General features: G+C 38.0%; 1 protein-coding gene across 1 annotated transcript in view; it reads right to left on the bottom strand.

The window, feature by feature from the left end:
- The window catches only part of rimkla (ribosomal modification protein rimK-like family member A), a 45083-nt gene that overhangs the window by 7379 nt on the left and 15411 nt on the right, over positions 1–22293 (bottom strand). Inside the window, exons 2-4 of the mRNA XM_030138677.1 lie at positions 16779–17009; positions 6251–6337; positions 1797–2000 (exon numbers count right to left, since the gene is read on the bottom strand). Of these exons, the coding sequence (XP_029994537.1) occupies positions 1797–2000; positions 6251–6337; positions 16779–17009 (522 nt within the window). The remainder of the gene's footprint in view (positions 1–1796; positions 2001–6250; positions 6338–16778; positions 17010–22293) is intronic.

Below are 22293 nucleotides of genomic sequence, written 5' to 3'. Positions count from 1 at the left end.
ACAGAAGTGGGCATGACCAGTAAAATAATAACATAATAATCAATAAATAATGTCAACTCCAAGATATTCTTTACGTTTTAGAATGCAAAAGTAAAATTAACATAATGAAAATGTTTACATCAACAAATTATCCTTAAAAAATGTGAATAACATGACCAACTATGTACAAATTGAAACTCGGCAAGAAAAACAAGTCCAATTTTAACAATTTTATGCCTCTGTTTATCATTTACACATGTGCTTTACAGCTTACAGATCACAGTGGATCTACAAATACACAAAACAGTTAGTAACAGGCAGAATATTGTTCAAATTCCAGGAGTGATATTTTCCTTTTTAAAATGGAATTCTACATTTTCAAACATTTCCCTGTGGTCTACATAAACTGTAAATGCTCTGCTTGGGTCTGAATTCTTCATTAATTCAACTCCACAGGTCCATCTTCAACCCTATTTCTGAGTAATGACACCAGAAAGGTCATTTTGAGCGCTGGCCCTTTAAATGCAAATGAGCCACTTCACGCCCCGCCCCCTCCAGGTTGTTGACCCATTCAGCCACTTATGTTCATTAAAACAACCAACAACTGAACATTTTAGGTAATGAGCTCGAAGTTTGGACAATTATGTCGTACTCGGAGACATGTTCGTCGGAAGTCTTGACCTTATATGTGCAAATGTCGTGACGTAACTAGTTTTAAAACATAACAAATTAAGCAGGAATTGAAACAGGTTGTAGAAATTCACTCGATTTTTGTCAGAATGAATATAAAGATAGGTTTGCAGCACCAGGAGGGTTCAAATTCAAACTTTTTAACTATTAGGGTCCAAATACACAAATAAATGAACCAAAGACTAATAAAAGTTGGTTTAGATGAATATGACCCCTTTAAGACATTTCAGGTTGTTCATATTTGTTCAGATTATTCAAATTTTTTGCGAAAGGATAGTTTGTAAATGTGAACGTTTTCATGTAATGTTCCATTTTTTATGCTAAAACAGACAAGCCTTTGGAGTTGTCAGTATTTATTGGTTATTATGATTAGGGCTGTGTATTGGCAAGAATCTGGCAATACGATACAAATCACAATACTAGGATCACGATACGATATATCATGATACTGTTAAAAAGGCAATTTTTTCTTTGTTTCCTTTTTAAAATTATTATTTCCTGGAAGAATTGAATTACACCAGAAATCTGCACAAATACTAAACACATTTTTATTTGATCCCAACAGGATCTAATGCTATATCACAAAATGTTCCTGTGTTCAAACTTAAATTATGTTTTACAGACAAAACAGTTTAAGATCCTGTTATAATGTTCATATTCTATTAGTTCATAACTAACATCAGAACATTATTTTTGTGCAATCCCAACAAAGGAACTAACATTATTTAATAAAAGAGTGTTAAATAATAATAAATTAGATATAAACAATAAAGAAAACCAAACCTTGTCATATCTGCATCTGAATAAATACCTAAAAATATCGATACAGTACTTTTTAATATTGATACAGTATTTTGAGATGAAATATTGCGATATATTGCAGAACCAATATTTTCTAACACCCCTAATGATGATAGTATTTTACTGGTCCGACCCACTTGAGATTGAATTGGACTGAATGTGGAACCTGAACTTAGTATCTCAGTGTCATTTTTGCACTTCACAGACTTCTCCCACGGGCCGGATTGGACCCTTTGGCGGGCCGCATGTTTGACACCCCTGCTGTAGCGGCTTCTATAATGACGCATGTGTGTAACGGTGAAGCGCTGCCTGTCGTATGCGCCTACCCAGGGAGCAGTTGCTCTGCATGCGTCCGTCGGTGGAGCAGCGTAGCATGGAGCCGATGACGCGGCCGCCCACCAACACCACCCGCACGTCGCGGCCATGTGACTCCTTGACGTACTCCTGAAACAGGTAGGGGGTGTCGTGGCGAATCAGGTGGCACAGGTCCGTCAGGTGGTGTTTATCCCGGGCCAGGAACACGGCCTTGCCTGGGAGAAGGAAAAGGGAAAAGAATTATGAGACTCTGCAAGTTGACATTAGATAACTTCCCCAAAAGTTTGTGCTGACATAGTCTCATGCCAGTTCCTGTTCCTCATGTAACAGCTCAGACACTTCTCGAAGAACACTCACAATTACTTCTCACGTAGGCTCAAATATGCCTCTTTTAATTAGCACTTCCTGGCTCCGTCTCCTGGCTGTCAAGGCCTCTGAACTCTGCTCCGGGCCCGGGGACGATCATGTGATTGGTGTTTTGTTGCTGTACTTGTGCGAGCACATTGTGTATGACTGATGACACAAACAAGACGACAAGGCTTAATGAAGATGCATAGATGGACGACGGTGGACGTGATGAAACACTTCGCAGCTCGGAAACGAGACAAGTCAAGGCTTATGGTCCCGCAGTTCAGTCAGACACGTGATCAGGATGTTATCACCGTGGTGCGCACCAAATGTCGGGTTTTACACTAGTTCAAGAACAAAAACAGGACATCAGGAAGTCAAATTTAACACTTTAAGAAGTTAATAGAGTTAAAAGAGTGATATTCCAGTTTGCCGATGTCTTAATGTCTTTCAAACTCCCAAAAAAAAAGTTGCTAGTTTGAGTGTTTCCTTGCCCAAAATCCTGTAAATGTATTACTTTCAACATGTCATTCAATTTTAAGTCTTGTCAGAACCACATGTTAAGCATTTTAAGGCCTAAAAAATAACCCATAAAGACCCAAACATCCACTGGTGACCAAAAGCAGATACTGATCTAAACTGTTAAATACCTGTTGATCCACTAATTCTATCAATACATGTAAATAGTTGGTGTAAAATGCAGTTTGTCATGTTTTCATGGTCATCAGACATGACCCATTTAGATGTTCAGAGGTTCCGTAGTTACCTTGGAAACACCATCATCTTCTACAATATTGATTCACCCATAAAACCCATGGAGTTGGATCAATGACAGTGGATGGAGACACTGGAATTATGTTCAGTTAATGATATACTGTACTGAAAAAGTCACTTTTTCTTGAGTTTTCTCTCTTTTGATATAACCTTGGAATTTACTGTGAGTTTCCGTGAATATCTAAATTAACCTATAAAGACCCAGTGCTACTTTTGTGTTAGTTCCCAAGTTAATTTCCTCCAGATTTAACCGTAAGTGATTTATCTCCATTTATTTTAAAATTATCCTCTGTCTATTTGTGTTGTTTTAGGTGAAAATCAGGTATTTCCTTATATTTAACTCACTGATTATGTAGATGTTCATTAAATCTCAGATTAAAGTTGAGGGTTATTAAATCGGAAACTGAGAAAACTGACTGAAAACTGAAAAAGTGACTTTATCAGCTAAGATATCAATAACTGAACACAGAAGCAAGTGTCTCCATCCACTGTCATTGATCCGACTCCATGGGTTTTACTGGTGAATCAATGTTGTAGAAGATGACGGTGTTTCCACAGTAACTACGGAGCCTCTGAACATCCGAATGGGTCATATCTGATGACCATGAAAAGATGACAAACTGCATTTTACACCAATTATTTCCATATATTGATAGGATTAGTGGATCAACAGGTATTAAACAGTTTGGATCAGTAGATGGTTTTGGTCACCTGTGGCTGTTTGGGTCTTTATGAGTTAAAAATAGGAAATTACATATAGGAAAATACATGATTTACAGTGAAAAATTATAAATTCAGAGGATAATATTACAATAAATGTTGATAAATCACTTAATAAAGTTGAAATAGAGAGAAAAATTCAGTTGGAAACTGGCAGAAAAGTAGCCCTGGGTCTTTATGGGTTAAGATTTCTCACTTTCCACTTAACTGAAACCCTACAGAAAGTGCTAAGAGATGTTTGTTTAATTAATTAAAGCATTCACAGTTCTTCATTTCATATGACAATGACACTGTAATCCGAAATATAGTGCAGACCTATTAAAACCATTGCCTCCTCAGATTTAGGAACCAGGCTTTTATATTTGCTCACCGAGCCTTTAAATTTGCTCATGAGGAGGAAGGCATGCTGGACTTTAGCCATAGTCAACGGTCAGCCACAGAGGGGAGGAAAACAATCCTTGAGACGCTGACCTCCATAATCAGGGTCAAGTTAGTAGCTGACCAACGGCCGCTTCACTCAACAATACGCTATGTCGGCAGCCTGGGCAACCCCGAACCATTGTTACTCCTCCACACAATGGTAGAGCCGCTCAAGAGTTGATAACAAAGACTCGGAAAAAAGGCTAATGGGTCAGCAGACACCAGGGCTGACCATAACATCAACAACACTTCAGCAAAATGAAGAAACTAGGGTCAATTTGTAAACCAGAAGCTGAAATGATTAACCTAGTAGCCGTACTGCGAGCATCAAATGCAACAGTCCATTTGCAGAGGCAGCCCCGCTCTAAATCATTTAACACTCTGTCCTTGAAATCCATATAAGGGTGAACCGAGCAGCCATTAAGACCAGAAGCTCTTTCAGAGGTTTCACCATAAACTGTATAAAAGTCACGTTACGTCACCCGTTGGTTTGTGGGCTGCTGTTTAGAAGACATCAATTTGGTATTTTGGCTGTTGAGATGTTGTTTTTTTTCTTTTTGGAGCCAAAACAGAACATGTTTGGATTAAAAAAAAAGGTGCTGAGGAAGAGTGAGTAGTCAAACTGAGAAAAAAGGCTACACCATCAACTAGCAGACATTATGTTAAACCCCAACAACTATGTTTAGCTACTCAGTACATGATAACAGGGCTGGGGCATCTGCTGAGATGTTCATCAATATAATGAGATTTGAGTGAAAGTAGAAGAAAAGAGATGATGGTGGTGGATAATGCTATTATACAGTAGCCTCTTAAACCTAGCAGCTGTTTCATCTGTGTTGCCATGGTAATACTAAGTGACACTTGTAGCTATATACACATTCTATACCTGCACATAACAAGAGGCACATCAGCTAAAAGCTCAACAAAACCAATTTTCAGAAAAGAAAACACAACTAAAACAACAAGCTCTTAAACAGGTCAATATCTAAAACAAGCTGACAGTATGAGACTAGTGTATGTCATCAATAATTTAAGTATAATTTAGTGCTGTCACACAATTAAAATTTTTAATCAGATTAATCACAGGGTTGTTGTGAATTCAATTCGATGAATCACGATTAAATGTCATTAATTTTGAATGCATATTAATCGCGTTTCATTTTGCATGAGCAAATAGACTCAAGAAAGAAGGGAATACACAGGGTGTCCCAAAAAAACTGACATCATTTGAAATGTCCATATTGGAGTGACTACATGGTCAGGAGAAATGATACTTAATAGGATTTATTTCGGATATAAAATGTTTTATTCTACAAATTTCAAACAAAAAATTCTTGGGGATGGTAATTTTATAATGTTCCAAAGTTATTACAAATGTTTAATGTGTGCGCCGCATTCGCATTTAACTGAGTTTGGGCGTACTTCAATACACAGAAAGCCTTTTCTGTTGCAGTAAAGGGCACGTCTATTCCTGAAAGTAGAATAAAAATGATTACACTTTTTTGAGCAAAAAGAGCAAATACATTTTAAACTAATTATTAGGTGATGAAATGGTGTCAAATTTTTGGGGACACCCTGTATGTGCACTTTACGTGTTTATTAAACACCTTCAACAGTTTCAACAAAACTTGAAACAACTGTTCTGTCTTGTTTTTTTTGTCCTCATATTTCCATCCAGAGGGCCAGCATGCTGTTTAGCGTCTTCTATCTTTATGGGTTGGTTCTGCTGTCTGTCACCACCAGATCAAGTGCCCATTTGTTCATGCACGACAGTAACTCTATTGGGACAAACTGCCCCAAATGCTTTTCCAGAGACATTCAGAGTCATTCTGTGCAGCAGATGGGTTAATTGCGATAAAAATTTTAATCAAATTAATCATGATGATGGATTAATCTGCGTTAATTTTGACAGCCCTAGTATAAATATTATTTCTCTATAAAATAAAACTCAATGAATGAGCCAAAGAAAAAAGAAAAGACAAAGTAATTATTGTGAGTATTGTCTTATTTTTCCTATTTTCTGATCCTAACATGGTTTTATATGAATGAAGCTTATGCTATTGGCTAACCCACTGTTTTGTGTTACATTGAAATGATTTCAACTGGAAACAAATGGCCCAGGGTTTAACAGGTTAAGATTCTTCCACATTGGCTCCATATGGCTGTTGAGTTTCAGTAGGTGGGGGTGGGCTGTGGATCTCACCTCTGTGGCCTCGTGCGTTCTTCACCACCACGGGGTAACCCAGCGGTTCGGCCTCGTCGATCATCTTGCGGAAGTTATCGTGGCCCCCTGCGAAACGTCCACAAACACACAGAGATGCGCAGGATACATTAGAAGTCGTCCTTTGACAGCATTGCTTACAAGTAGCGGCTGACTGAGCAGCGCTGAGGGAGGGGGATGGGAGGAAGCCTGTTGCTATGGTAACAGAAGTGACAGCATGCCTGTAGGAGTGTTGTCCTGTGTTTGTGCGCCTTTTTGCTTATTTGGCCGCTTGATTCATGAAATGTGAACCGACTCATCACCGGGGGGATGCATTAATGTGAACCAGCTGACCGTATGTGACATCAGCGCACAACAGCAGCTTGTAACCACAGATGTGCCTCGGCCTCCTCTGCTTCGGCTCGGGAGACAATCGAAAAATGCGTTCAAATACCGGAGAACTGAGGTGTTAATAACAGACTTCCCCGTGCTCATTCCGTCTCCACTTCCCATCTCTCGCTCTTTGTCTGTTTCTTTGCCTCGCCTGTCCTGCTGTAGCTGGAATAGACTCATGGTAACAGATGTGAGCGAGCTGAGCCACGCAGCTTTTTTCCAGATGCTGCTTCACATGTGTCTTTACAGATGAGGATGGAGGGGGTAACAGAGGGAGGGAGGGAGGGAGGGGGTAACAGAGGGAGGGAGGGAAGGAGGGAGGGAGCGGATACCAAACGTTAGACCGAGTATAGGCCCACGTCATCAGCTGGTGAGGCGGAGAGCAAGCGAGAGGCAATGGCATCTTTTATTTTGTAAAAAATCATGTGGGGGGGCACGGGGTGGGGCAGTGGAAGGGTGTTACATAAGCTCTCCAGCCACTCTGCATGCATCGCCTGGCCTACTGCGCACAGAGACGAATGGAATGTAGGCCAAACACCCCCCTCCCCTTTCTTTTGCTCCCTCTGTCTGTATCCTTCTCTCCCTGCTCTCACAAATGCCACAGCGCTGGATTTTTTTTTTTTTTTTTTGGTAGAAAACAGGGGAAGATATGTGATGCTGTTTGTCAGGCTGTTCAGAAAAACAACTTTAAAACCCCCCACAAACTATGCCTAAAAAAAAAAAAAAGGAACAGACTTATAAGGTTACTATAGTTACCAGCAATTAAAAGCGGTGGAAAAACAGTCTGTAAATAAAACTACTGAAAATAATAAAACTCAATTTCAGGTAAAAACAGCCTAGTTTTTGTTTCTCCCTAATTTGATAGTTCATGGGTTTAATACTGTCATAAACAATAATTTAATAATACATTGGATTTCATGCGTTCTTCCATCCACATATTTCTGCTTGTGTACAGGGTATCTGCAGGTTTGACGAATCCAAAGTCACGACTTTTTAAGATGTTTTTCAAGGCGTCTTTGGGTCAAATTTCAGACCCTACACTCACATAAACAACAATCCAACAGGCCTCATAGTTATTTCTTGATTTCAATCCGGCTAATGTTATATTTCCACATCTCCATCAGTAAAGTTTCTGCTACTGACGTTCAAGCTTAAGACTTTTGAATGAAAATGTTCCTTTCAATATCTGTAAAATTCTAACCAACAGTAACACTTACTTAAAATGAAAGTAAAAGTTGCCATTTCATCCAGATAAAAATGTAACTGAAACTTCCCCTGCCTTCATAAAACTGACTAAACTGGGATGAAAGACTTGAATTAAAACCAGGGGTGTAACGGTTAGGGCTGTTAATTAGCAAGAATCTGGCGATACGATACAAATCACAATACTAGGATCACGATACAATATATCACGATATATCATGATACTGTTAAAAAGGTAATTTTTTGTTTGTTTTTTAAAATGATTATTTCCTTGAACAACTGAATTACACCAGAAATATGCACAAATACTAAACACATTTTTATTTGATCAGAACAGGATCTAATGCTATAATTGGGATTGGGTTAAAACTTAAATTATGTTTTACAGACATTACAGTTTAAGATCCTGTTCAAATGTTCATATTCTATTAGTTCATAACTAACATCAGAACATTATTTTTGTACAATCCCAACAAAGGAACTAAGATTATTCAATAAAAGAGTGTTAAATAATAATAAATAAAATATAAACAAAAAGAAAAAAAAAAAGAACCTCCACAATATCTGCATTTGAATAAATACCTAAAAATATCGATACATTATTATGAAATGAAATATTGCGATATATTGCAGATCCGATATTTTTTTACACCCCGAGTAACAGTGCAGAAAAATTTCAGTTTGGTACCTTTTCAGTACAGGGGCCTTCAGTTCGATACATTTTCAGCGCATTTTTTTGCAAATTTGACGTGTTACCAGAAATATAACCGATCTTCACTAAACAATTTTGGCACACCACTCTTGTTTCGTCAACTTGTCTCTCTTGTCCGTCTGCTTAGACGTCTATCTAGGATATCAAATATTACACATGGGTTCCGCGTACGTCCACCCTGCTCATACAGTGTGCATTTCACTTCAAGATTCATGTGGAAACTTAAAGCAAGTGTTTGTGGTCTTCACATAGGCTACATATATTTTTTCGGTCCACCTCCTTATTGTATTGAAGGCCCCAAACTGAAACGGTTCACAATAAACAAGTGCACAGTCACACCCCTACTTAAAGCCAATGAAAATTCACAAACTCTAATGCAGGGCTCAAAATTAACTTTTTGACCTAGGAGCACTGTGCTCCTAACCCTAAAAAGTTAGGAGCACAGGCTAAAATCTAGGCGCACCACTATTATATAAAAAATTTGGAGAACAAGCAAAACTCTTGGCCATACCAAGTAATATTCCTATATGTATTTAAGCAATGTTAACAACCTAGAATAAAGTATTTGAATAGAGTATGAAAGAAAAAGCTTACATTGACACAGGTGCAAAACAATTGTCAATGTGTGGTATATACTTTAGTTGGTTCTTGGAGAAGAAAGACGAATCACACCATTATTTGCAACAACCAACTTTTTTATTTCATGGCCTAAAGGCCCTTAGTCACTGTGGTCTACACCACGCCTGAAGTCAGGTCTCCTTGACCTGGTGCCCCTTAGTCACTGTGGTCTGCACCACGACGCCTGAAGTCAGGTCTCCTTGACCTGGTGCCAGAGTGTAGGTACTTCCTGACCGCTGGCAGTGCATCGAAGTCATGCAGTGTTGGACCATCCGCAGAGATGCGCACGCGAGGGGGCGGGGACTAGATTTTCCGCTTCAGTCAGCGGGGCGTGGAGCTTGTTTATTTTCAGCTGACGAGTTACTTCTGCAGCTATTATTCTAGGCGCACGTATTAATTTTCGCTCATTTTTTTATTGGCGCACCGTGCGATCGTAATCTCAAAAACAGTCGCACTACCGAAATTCTCAGGCGCATGCGACCGTAATTCAGTCGCAGTCACGAGCCCTGTAATGGCTCTTAACTGGTTGTCAGCCTTCATTTTGCCTTTTAAAAAACCACCTTGGTCCTGTTCCAGAGAGTAAATTTAACAAACTCTGGTCTAATCCTCTGTTACTAAAGCTTGATGTTTCAAAGTCACTGAGCAGAATTACTTCGGTACATTCACAAGCAGGTGGCCAGTGAATGAAAAAAGGTCAAGAACTCCTGCAGAACTCGTCCAACAGAGGACCTTTACATCAATCTAAATAAAGATATATCTGTATTTAGAGTGAAACAAAGTTCTTCTATACGACAAATCCTGCTGGAGTTCTTGACATGTAGCTAGTTTTTCTCCTTGAAGTTGTGCCAGAGCTTCTGTGGTGAATGAAAAAAGCACTTATGAATGGAGCTGAGAAAGGATAACTGACTATGACAATGTTATTATTGTGTTTTTTTTTTTAGACAAATGTGCATAAAAATAACCAATTAAAAAATAGCTAATAAAAAGCCTGGTACAGTTGCATAAAAAAAAAAAAGTCAGTATTAGTAAAGTTATTTAACGGTAGATTCCTTCATCCTTTGCCACAGTATTTCATAACGGTTTATAGTGTGACAAGAACCAACAGAATATGATAGATGATTCATTGACTACAGTACCTATAGACATAATGTTCTTTTATTGTGTTATTTAAAAAGGCTGACAGTGTATTCATTCAGTTTCCAGCAGGCAAACTGATCTGAATGTGCGCATCAGATTATTGTCAGCCTATTTGTAAAAAAAATCAATTTGCCAGAAAGAATGAAAACAGACAGCTTTTTTTCAGCACTGAGTGAAAATGTTTGAAGTATAATGTGAAAATGACTGTCAGGGATCTTATTATTTCTTCATTATTTGTCAGGGATATTTATTATTTACCTAATTTATATAAAGGAAAACACGGTCAGTAATTCGGTGATTCCTTACACGCTTTAATTGCAACATTTACTCTTTTCCATCGGCTTCACTCTGACTCCAGAGGCAAAATAACCAGAAGGAAATCAGCATCTGTATTGGGTTCTGTCAACAACCGAACGTTTTTTAAAGTTGATGTGCCTCAGCTAAACTTTAAAGGAGTGATATTTAGCTTTTTTAAAATGGAATTATGCATTTTCAAACATTTCCCTGTGGTCTACATAAACTGTAAATGCTATGCTTGGGTCTGAATTCTATATTTTAGGTAATCGGTTCGAAGTTTGGACATATTTTCAGTATGGACTACAACCACTGCTGCTCAACAATTATGTTGTACTCAGAAATGTTCGTCAGAAGTCTTGACCTTATATGTGCAAATGTCGTGACGTAACTAGTTATTGACGTAACAAATTAAGCAGGAATTAAAACAGGTTGTAGAAATCCACTCGATTTTTGCCCAGATGAATATAAAGATAGCTTTGCAGCACCTGGAGGGTTCAAATTCAAACGTTTGGAACTATTACAGTCCAAATACACAAATAAATGAACCAAAGACTAATAAAAGTGGGTTTAGCCAGATATGACTCCTTTAATGAATTTGTGACTCATGGATGTATTTGCGGTTTGGAGGCACGCTGTCGAATCATCTGTATGAATGAGGAAATAAAGTGACCAATCAGAGAGCTCCTTCACACAGCAGCAGGGAGGAGGACATTGCTTTGAAGATTTATTGAAGAAAAGCTGCCAACGAGCCCACTCTAGCCCCCCACCACATGTAGAAAGAGTTGTGTGCAACATACCATGGCTTCTTCATCAGCGGGGTCAAACCAGTAGCTCAGAAAAACTATTAAAATTATCAGTATCATTGGTTTATTGGATAACTATGAATGAATGATTGTGGAATTAAAGGGGATTTTCCTCGTTACTGTCCGACTGATGCCTTATTAATCTGTGTCACGGAGCCACATGTGGACTTGACGTTGTGATGCAACTAATGTGACTGAAAAGCCTAGAAAGAGCTGCAACGCTGGTGTTAAAGGGGTCATATTTTGCTAAACCTGCTTTTATTAGTCTTTGGTTCATTTATTTCTGTATTTGGACCCTAGTAGTTCATCAAGTTTGAATTTGAACCCTCCAGGTGCTGCAAAGCTATCTTTATATTCATTCCGGCAAAAACTGAGTGAATTTCTACAACCTGTTTCAATTCCTGCTTAATTTGTTATGTTTTAAAACTAGTAACATCACGACATTTGCACATATAAGGTCAAGACTTCCAACGAACATTTCTCCGAGTACGACATAACTGTTTGTCAGCAGCAGCGGTTGTAGTAAAACCTGAAAATATGTCCAAACTTCGAGCCGATTACCTAAAATGTTAAGTTGTTGGTTGTATTAACAAACACAAGTGGCTGAATGGGACAGAAAGCATGGTCGACAACCTGGAGGGGGCGGGGCGTGAAGTGGGTGATTTGCATTTAAAGGGCCAGCACTCAAAACATCCTTTCTGGTGTCACTACACAGAAATAGAGTTGAAGATAGACCTGTGGAGTTCAATTAATGAAGAATTCATACCCAAGCAGAGCATTTACAGTTTGTGTAGACCACAGGGAAATGTTTCAAAATAAAATGCATAATTCCATTTAAAAAAGCAAAATATCACTCCTTTAACATCAGTTGGAGGGCAGATGATACCGCCACAACTGTTGCATTCCCTTATAATTTGTTGACACATATGTTTGTTTTCCATAATCTGCTCTTGTGTATCCACTAAGTGATATCATTGACATGAGCGGCTACGTATAATCCATTATGCTTTAACTCTCCACAGAAACACAACTGTTGTGAGCTGGATGTATCTGTGGGATTTCTTGTATTTGTGTAGGGTGCGTGCATGTTTGTGCATTTGAGCGACACTTCTTTTATACACTATGCTAATGGATTTACAGAGTGTGCATTGTGTGCAGTCGGAGCTCTGTAGACAGTGCACAACATGGACATGAGCAGCTGTTGGACAACTGAGGGCTGTTTGTTGGTGGTGTTGTCCAGAGGCCGTGTTCATTAATGTTCCTCCTACAAAGGAGTCCTCCGAGTGACGAAATTTGAAGAAAATTCTTAGAATTATGGGTGTTTCCCTATAAAGTTGAGACTAGAGCCCAGAAAAGATACAAATTATTTACAAAGCTCTGGTGTAAACCCTTAGAAGAGTTCCTAAATAAATAAAAGAGTTGAAGAAGCAGAAAATGTCAGAAAGACAAAGAAGCTGAGTTGTTATAGTTAATGAATATTAAGACACCAACTTTATTTATTGTTTTTATTGTTAATAAGGGTAGTTAATGTTCAGTGCTTCTACTCAAAGGTCACATATAGCAGAGAAACACTTTTGAACACTGGACGGTTTATTTCCTTTTAGTTTAGTTTAACCCTATAACGCCAAACGTATCATATTTGATACATGAGTTTTGAAGCCCTCTACATGATCAGTGTGATATTTTTTCTTGAAAAACCTGATGTATACAATTAGATACATGCAATACACAGATAATCCACCAGGAGGGAGGACAGTTACAGTACAAGATTGTCATTAATGAGGAAGGAGGTAGAACTTTGCCAATTTTGAAAAGGAATTACCATTTTGTTTGACATAGACATACATTATGTTTTTGTTTGTTCAAAAATAATATTTGAGCATTTAGATACAGTGTATCAAATATGATACAAAATTGAAACTCATACATGCAAATTGAAATTGTAACTTTTTGGGGGGTTCAGAAGGACCAATAAAGGCTCAGTTTCAAGGAACTGGAATTTTCTGCCAATGATTTAATGGTTCCAGCTTTACAGGGTTCAATTGTTTTAATAGTACAGTTTATTTCCTTTATTTCATTACAGTTTAGTTTAAATGTTTATGTTAGTCGTGCGAAGGGAACTGGCAAAGCAAGAATTTCATTGCTCAGTACTGCTGTGTATATGATAATAAACTTGAATCTTGACTTAAGAGAAAAATAACAAAAATAATAACATTAAAAAACCTACAATCAACTATGTGACACAAACTGACAAAGAATAGAACAGCAGGTAAAAAGTTGCCTCACTCATGTCCTTCTTTGATGCTAATAGTTTGTCAAATACAAGACTAAAGTGGTTTCGCATTCTCTCATCCTTCCTTTTGCTGCATCTCTAAACCAAAGCCAGAAACATTTAAGCTGAACTCAACTAACTCTAGTAAACTCCTCATGAAAAAGTTACACATGTTGAAGTCTGAACTAAAAGACAGAATTGAAAATAAAAGTGAAGTAATATTTCTCAAAACTATAATAACTCTTAATGAATTCTCTGATTGGGTTTTTTAATTGATAGTCACCTTTATAAAATGTTGAATGTAGCAGCCCGTTCAACTCCATCTTTACACAGAGCTACCACTTATTTTTACGCTGCTTCACAAGGTGATTCTCATAATGTTTGTGGATTCGGATGTTGGTCGTTAAGGTGTAGACGTGTTAATAAATCTGACTGAACGGTACCATCAATCATTGATTTACTGATTGTAATAATGGTGGAGTGCACTGGAACAGTTGGCTTCAACCTTCACCTCATAAAAATTCAATCAAAGTGGAGTCAATGTTATTGAGTGGTTTTGCTTCTTTATTATCTACTGTAGCTTTTCCACAGACGTGACAATAATGGTGCAAGATTTTATGACAAACGGCACATTTTTTATTAAAATACCTCAAATGTTCTTGTTCTTAGAGGAAAACCACTATACCTCTTGTACAAACTTGTTTTAAACTAGGAATGAACATTTTAATTAGTTTTCCAAGTCGAATGAACAAGCTGATTTAAGGTGATTGGTCAGTTTCCTTCAACTTAAACCGAAATAATAATAAAACTAACCTAAAACTGGACTGAAGTGGGCAAACCACAAGTATACAGTCACAAAAAAAATTATAAGACCACCCTAGTTTTCTTCAATTTCTTGGTCATTTCAATGCCTGGTACAACTAAAGGTACATTTGTTTGGACAAACATAATGATAGCAACAAAAATTGCTCAGAAGAGTTTAATTTCAGAGCTGATATCTATCCATTTTCCATGGTTTTCTTGATAATAAACAAAATCCCTCCAGTTCTTACATCAATATCTATGGCATTGTACTGACAAAAACAGTGCTTTTAGGCATTCCATGTTTTCTTTTGTGTCTGTTTTAGTACATGATACACACAGGAGTTAGTACTTGACTGCATAACCATTGTTTTTGATGACTTTTGATGGTCTAATATTTTTTCCCATGACTGTACCATCTATTTTCATAACAGTATCTCAGACTTCATAACTGATTATTCATACACATCCCAATAGAAAACACTACAATAGCATAAAAATATATGTATATGTATTTTAGTCAAAAAATATAAAATTTTCTTGGCAAAGGACCCCCAAAACCTCCAAACCCAACAACAGCACCAAAGCCCCCCGCATCAGAAAAACCCAGATCCTCTAATGAATCACATTAAAACTACTAAAAACATGTGTGTTCCAAATAGTGACTGCGGATCGTTGTAATGCATGTAAGAGTAATCTCTAATTTAATTAATGCTGTTGGTGATCAGGGAAAATTCTACACTGACTCTCAGGGAGTAAAGGTTAGAGGAACTGAACGCACGAATGTCCCAGGATGAGTGGTACGACCCACATCTACCAGCACCAGAAAGTGAGGGGAAAAAAAAAACAGCTGGAAAAACTGAGTCTGATTCTTCATTATTACTCTTAAGAGGAAAAGCAGATTTTCATCAACACAACGTCCATGTTGGAGATGGTTTCGGGATAACAATGTGAATCCTGTTCGCAGGGACTGTCAGAGGAGATTAAGAAGCTTTAGAATAGAGTAGGACATCATTAGGACAAGTAATCATTTCAACAAAACCTGGTCCGTATTCACAAACAAATTCACTACTGCTTTACCCTGACTAGCATTCCATAAGTTGTTGTCCTTATTTCTGACCCCTTTGTTCTTTCTATTCCATCTCCAGTAACTCATTATAAGTACAACTCAATTATGCGGCTTGTTTTTTAGAGGTCGACCGATATGGGTTTTTCTAAGACCAGTGCCGTTTTAAAACTTAAGTTAAAATTTGGTCAGGCAATGGATGATATCTACAGCTGATTATTTAGGCTGATATTTAAGACAGATTTTTTTTTAAAGCACATTGACTGTAAAATAAAATTGAAACACTCAGATAATTAAGATTTTTAAGCAGCAATATAAATGAAATTATTAATACATGTACACATAATACTCTTAACATTTATTGAACTTGACGTGCTGCCCACACAGGTGCCTGATCAAATATTTTTACTAACTAAATATCAGCTTTCAAAAAAAAAAAAAATTAAAGTCCATGGCTGACATTGAAAAAACTCAATAAATCGGTCTACCTCTATTGTTTTTTTGTGGGTTTTTTTCCCCTCTTTTTTTTAATACATGATTAGCCATGTTTTATTTTCTTTGCTGTTGCCTTGAAAATAAAATAGAGTAGGACATGATGCTGATTTTTTTTATTTGGTTAGCCAATGGCCGACATCTACAGCCGATTTTTTATTTTTTTTTAAAAGCACATTGACCGTAAAATACAATTGAAACACTGAGATAATTAAGATTTTTTTAAGCAGCAATATAAATTAAATTATGCACACATAGTACTCTTTACATTTATTGAACTTCAAGTGCTGCCCACTCAGGTGCCTGGTCAAATATACTGTAACATTTTTACTACTGATCAAATACCAGCTTTTAAAAAAAAATTAAGCTGATGGCCAATATTGAAAAAAATCTATCTATTGGGCCGATATGTCAACTGGCTGATGTATCAGTCTACCTCTATTGTTTTTTTTTTTGTGTGTTATTTTGGTTTTTTTTTCCTCTTTTCTTTTAATTATTGATTAGCCATGTTTTGTTTTTTTGCTGTTGCTTTGAAAATAAAATGTATAAAAAAAAAAAAAAAGAGTAGGACATGAATTTAAAAAAAAAAAAAAAAACTATTTTAGGTACATATAAAATGTGAATGGTGCTATATTCAGGAAAATGTACTATAAGAGGTCCAATATCCATTATATTTGAGAATAAACTGAAAGCTTTAAAGAAAATGTTAAAAACATAAACATCTTTGGGCGATTTACCGTATGAGAAGGTGTCAGGAAGAGGCACCCCGTGGCCGGCCAGCTCCTGGAAGGTCCAGAACTTGTTGACACAGTTGAGAATAGCCTGAGGCCGGTTGATCAGCCGACAGCCCATCTTCTCCAGGTGACGGAGTACAGTGATGTCGCTGTCTGACTGCACCCAGGGCGTGGGCACCCGGACCACCACCACCTGTGGATAAGAGGTCACCACCTCCTGCTCCACCCGCAGACCTGTGATGACAAAGGGGGCACGGAGAAGAACAAAAAAATATTAGATTCTGGTTTTAATTTTGAGGCAGGACATGCATATAATAGCAGAGTTTTAGGCCGGGTTCAGACTACACCCAAAATCACGCTGGATACGACAATGCGTGTCAACTGATCATCTTATCTGGAATAGTGTTTCATAGTGGACAATAGGGCTGTGTGATATGACATATATCACATGACAATAGAAAATGTGTATTGGCTCACATTACACTGCATTGTTTATATTTTGGAGTCACAGATAATGGCTTTTTTGGACTATTTTTTTGGCATCTGGACACTGCACATTGACACAAGACAAGAAAATCCCACGAAAGCAGCACAAACACACACGGAGAGAAGTAAACATAAGACAAAAGGCAGTTATTGTTTCTATGGAACAATCAAATGTGATATAGAATGGTATTAACTATTTGACTATTCATATACAGTAACTGTATTGTGATAGACATGGGCTGGGTGATATTGAATTACGTACACCATGATAATCTTGGATACAACCTACACCTGGGATGCCTCATCTGCAATCTGACAGAAATACGAGCATCTTTGGGGGTTTTTTTGTTCTTGCGATTATGGTTTTTAACTCAAGCAAGGATGGATTGAAAAGCCATGGAATGTTCTTTTTGCTACAGGTCATTTTTTCCCTTTCATTTTATCAAACACACTGCTTAAAGATACCATGGTCAGGGTTTTCCCTACCATTATAAACCTAATAAATGTAAGGTCATTCTGAAGAGCATCTGTAACTAAACATACCTTTTCTGGATCTAATGATTGCAGTCTGTCCCCAGTTTTGTTTCAGATGTTCTGGAGGCTTTCCCAAAGTTTCTACAAATATATCAGGGTTTTTCCTATGTTTCGGAAGGGTTTGCGCTGTGGTTATGCCGGTAGTTGTGAGAATTAAAGATCTTTAAAACTGTGATGTTATTTGACTAAAAACAGTGCATTGATTTTGACTAATGCAGTGTTTATTCTAAGGTTATGGAAGATTTAGGAACACAAATGGAATTGTTTGGGGGTTCTCCTGCAACAAAACATGCATTTTTCAATAATAAAATCAGTGTGTTCGTATATTTATTATCATCTCTGTGTACACATTTGGAAAACCTACAGCAGGTTAGAAATAAACACACCAATCATATTCATGTTCAGTAGAGACTAAGTGCAACCATTACATCTAACAAAGCTAATGTACTTTGTTTTGATGCTCTGTACATTGATTTTACATTAATCTAGGCACATTATGTGGTACCAAAATGTTGCTGAATTCCATGAAAGATAATAAAAACTGTCCAAAAATGAAAAATGTATAATGTAAAAGTGTCTTGCAGATGGGGCTCCCGACTCAACAGCCAAGCACTTAAGTCTTCCACAAACTTACAGCCCAAACAGCACATAAACCCTCTGAAAACCAAGGGAATACCCACTCTTGGCCGTCCCAGTGACAACACTCATGTCGATAAAAACGGCAAGTGACGATCGCTCGGGGAGCAACAAAATCTGTCACGTCTCTCAGCGGTGACACAGAAAGAATTTATGATCGTACAATATTATGTAGTCCAAACCATACCCAGACGTACTCATGGGCCAACACCTAGCTCGTCTTTTCTACTTATCACACTACAGAGCAAACAGGCATTGTTTGCAGACCCCGCCACATCCTAAAAGTCCTCTTCAGAGGCTGGAAAGTGACTGGTTACTTTTGGAATCTGCTATGGATTGCGCTGGTGGAAAACTTTACTCCTCTCATGGGCGCTGTGTTTGTGGACACTGCTTTAGTCATCACCAGGCAGCTCTGGGAGTCCCAGTGCCAGGCAGAAACGCTGCTGCTGCTGTTGCTGTTGCTAAGCCTTACATTTGGAAGCCTCCCCATCTGCTGATATGATTTTTTTTTTTTTTTTTACAAGTCGGGCTTATCTGCAGTTTGCCAGCTCTTCTGCCTGAGAGCCAAAACGGTCCTTAGCTCATTATCTGTAATTAAGAAACAGATATTCTTGCAGATACTGATATTGTACACTGCTATGTCTTAATGTAGGGCAGGGTGACAAGGAGAGGCGTTGGAATCCCCAAGGGTGCATATCTTCAGTTCTATCACATGTGAACACAAATGGGAGATGTGTAATGCAAGCAACAGGTTCTATACCACATGTAACAAAAGATTTGCTCTTCATGCATCTGCAAAAAGTTGATTTTTTTTTTTTTTTACGTAAGTATTGATCTCAATGGAACAATCTATCAAGTGTTTTCATTCGCTGACATTTTCTGAAAGGCAAACTAAGATTGATTTCCGATGCGCTGACTGACATTGCTTCAACTCGGATTAGACAAGTGCGACCTAAAAAAAAGTGAAGACACCAACGGGAACAATAGAACACGCGCAAGAAATCATGGCTTGTTACAGGATTAAATTTGGCGTGTTTCTTATATGTTCTAGCGAAGAGAATAAGATTCTAAAATGACAGAATATCTGTGTGTTTTTTGCCAGTCGCAGATGGCAGGTTCTCCCGCCTCTGCCAAAGATTCAGCAGCGTTTTACTGGTGGCTGGTGTTAGTTTGTTAGCCGTTATGATAAGAGGAAACTGGGGACAGACTGTGAGATCGCTGAACAGGCTTTGGCGCCTCACAGCTCAGCAGGACGAACAGCCTGGGCGAGATGCACATGTATGATATATGAGGGAGAAGACGGGAGGGGATGCATTTGTCTTTACATCTATTAATATTTATGGGTGCTCGTGTTTAGCACATGGAGCTAAAAATAACAGCCGAACTCTAAATTCCAACTCAATGTATGTTATGCTAATACAACACTGCTTTGTAATTAAGAAGAAGTGGTACATACAGTATAAGGACGCACTATCTATGCAACAGCATGTCCAAATGTTTATAGTCTGTTTCAGTGGTTTCCAAACATCCTTAGCTCAAGAGGCAAAAAATAAATACGGGGACCCAAACTTTGAAGAATGTAGTATGTACTACCATGTAGATGTATAGGAATGGACAAAATAAGCACTGACTCAACAAAATAATAATAAAAAAAGAGTAAAAGGTGTAAAAATGAACTGATTAAAAAAAATTGTCAAGAAAATGAACAAAATAAACAAGAGTAAGGACAAAAATGAAGAAAATACGATGGAAAATAAACAAAATAAACATGAAAAAGGACAGAAATTGGCAAAATAAGAAAGAAAATGAACAAATAATCAAGAAAATAACCAAAATAAACATAAACAGGAGTAAGGACAACAGTGAAAATCAAGAAAACAAACAAAATAATATATATCTTTAATAATACAGGTCTCTGTGATACAGAATCCATTGATAACATAATACTAGCATGAAACATGGACCACTTTGTGTTTATTTTCCTCTCAATGTACCTTTTATTTATGTAAACAACACTGAACTGCCTTTATTTATGGAATGTTTTATATGAAACTTGTCACAGTAAACAATCAAAACTACACGTAGGAAGCTATTTCTTTTCTTATTTGCCTATTATTTCTTTCTATTTATTTCTCGTTTGCTTATTTTGTTGATTAAAAAACCTTCCAGACAAAGCATTTATTTGTTAATACTGTGGACAGCCTGTGATTTTACAGAAAGAGTAGACTGAGGGAGAGATTTTCACTCAAACAGATTACAAAAATGTTGAAATGGATTACAAAATATACTTTAGTGGCCACTAATGCACCGGCAGTATTAAAATAAATTAAGATGCATGTTCGTTACAAAGTCTCTCCAAACCAATGACAATCACCATTTACTTTAATTTTTAAGTTTTTTTTTTTTTTTTTTTTTAAATCGCACATCTCTGGGTCAGGTGTTCCTTGGATGCATTTATTAAATAGGGCTGTAGAAGTGATGGTTATGATACTGCCTACATTTGGTGTCTCTTACACAAGGACTCGCATATTTTTCTGCCAAACTCCTTTTAATTTCCTTTTCTATAAAAGACGCCACTGTTTTTCTATATTTTATTGTCTCATACTAGCATGAAAAAACTGTTTGTATCAAAACAAAGTGTTTGGCGAATGAAAAAACCCATCTGTTTTCTTCCTTTGAGGCTCACTCTAAGAATAACTAATAATGGTTTACTGTGATTCTGTGGAAAACACAAACTGTTGCGAACCTCACTGTATTTGACCTCTTTTCTTAACTATTTTGTGACTGAAAACAGGACATCAAATAGCCCTACTCATGTCTGCGTGGCGTAAAATCATGCACACAATATGGCCCGATCATGACTTGTTTTAAGGTCATTCAGGGAACAAACATGTAACGCATTTAACAATATGAAAGCAGAAAAGGTCAGCGATGTCATGTATCCTCAGTGTAAGGACAGCGAGGCACGGGAGGCACATGACAGCAGTACAAATCCTTGAAAAGAACGAAAACCCTTCCTCTTTTTCTCTCCTCCTCCTCTTCCTCCTCTTCACAATCTGAGTCCAGATGCAGGAGGATTCAGTGTCTCCGCAGCCCTATTCAACACTTGGACACACTGTTGGGATTGTATAGCCACTGAGCGCGCTCTGAGTGCAGTTACAGTGGGAAGTGTCAGGGGATGTGGTCTCATGGTTTTTGACAGACACTATTTACTGTTCACCGTGCTCGTCTCCATCTCCAGGGAAACCAAACAGAGACCAATGAGGCAGCCAGATGAATCAGGCCCATTCATTTGTGCAAATGTTCGTGTGCGCGGCGCTGTCCGTCATGTGACCGTTGCAAAAAAGGTTCAAAACCCCCTCATGACTACTGCAGCCTGTAACAAAGGCAGCAGAGGTTTGTGTCCGTCCAGATTTCATGTGGGCGCGAGCTGTTTATGGTTACAACTGATTGATTTTTCTCACCTCTGCGATCAACTACACCGGTTTTCATGGTTCAGTAGTCCGCCTGACAAAGCTAACAAGCATAACAAGCATTCTACGCATACCGCTGCGACGTCACAAAGCAGGCAACGCCAGCAGTGTCCGTGCCAATGTTTGGCTGGTGGGTCATGCCAGCTCTGAATGCAGTCTCAGTCTGAGTCTGGGTATCCTGCCTAAATTAGTCTGATGGGGCTGCAGGTTCCCCCACCGTTTGTTCTGGTTCGGTTTGGCCTGACAATGCCTTCAATGGTCTATTTGCATGTCTGTTATCGGCCCTATGTGTTACACCTCGCACAAAAACATTTACTGTAGGCCTACTGTGAGGCCAGTGGAAAAAAAAAAAAAAAAAAAATCCTTTGTTCGTCGAGAACAGTGGCCTG

This window comes from Sphaeramia orbicularis, chromosome 7 (assembly GCF_902148855.1).
Source record: "Sphaeramia orbicularis chromosome 7, fSphaOr1.1, whole genome shotgun sequence".
NCBI classification, from domain to species: Eukaryota; Metazoa; Chordata; class Actinopteri; order Kurtiformes; family Apogonidae; genus Sphaeramia; species Sphaeramia orbicularis.
Note: the sequence above shows the minus strand (reverse complement) of the source record. Positions and strands in the feature narration are given on the sequence as shown.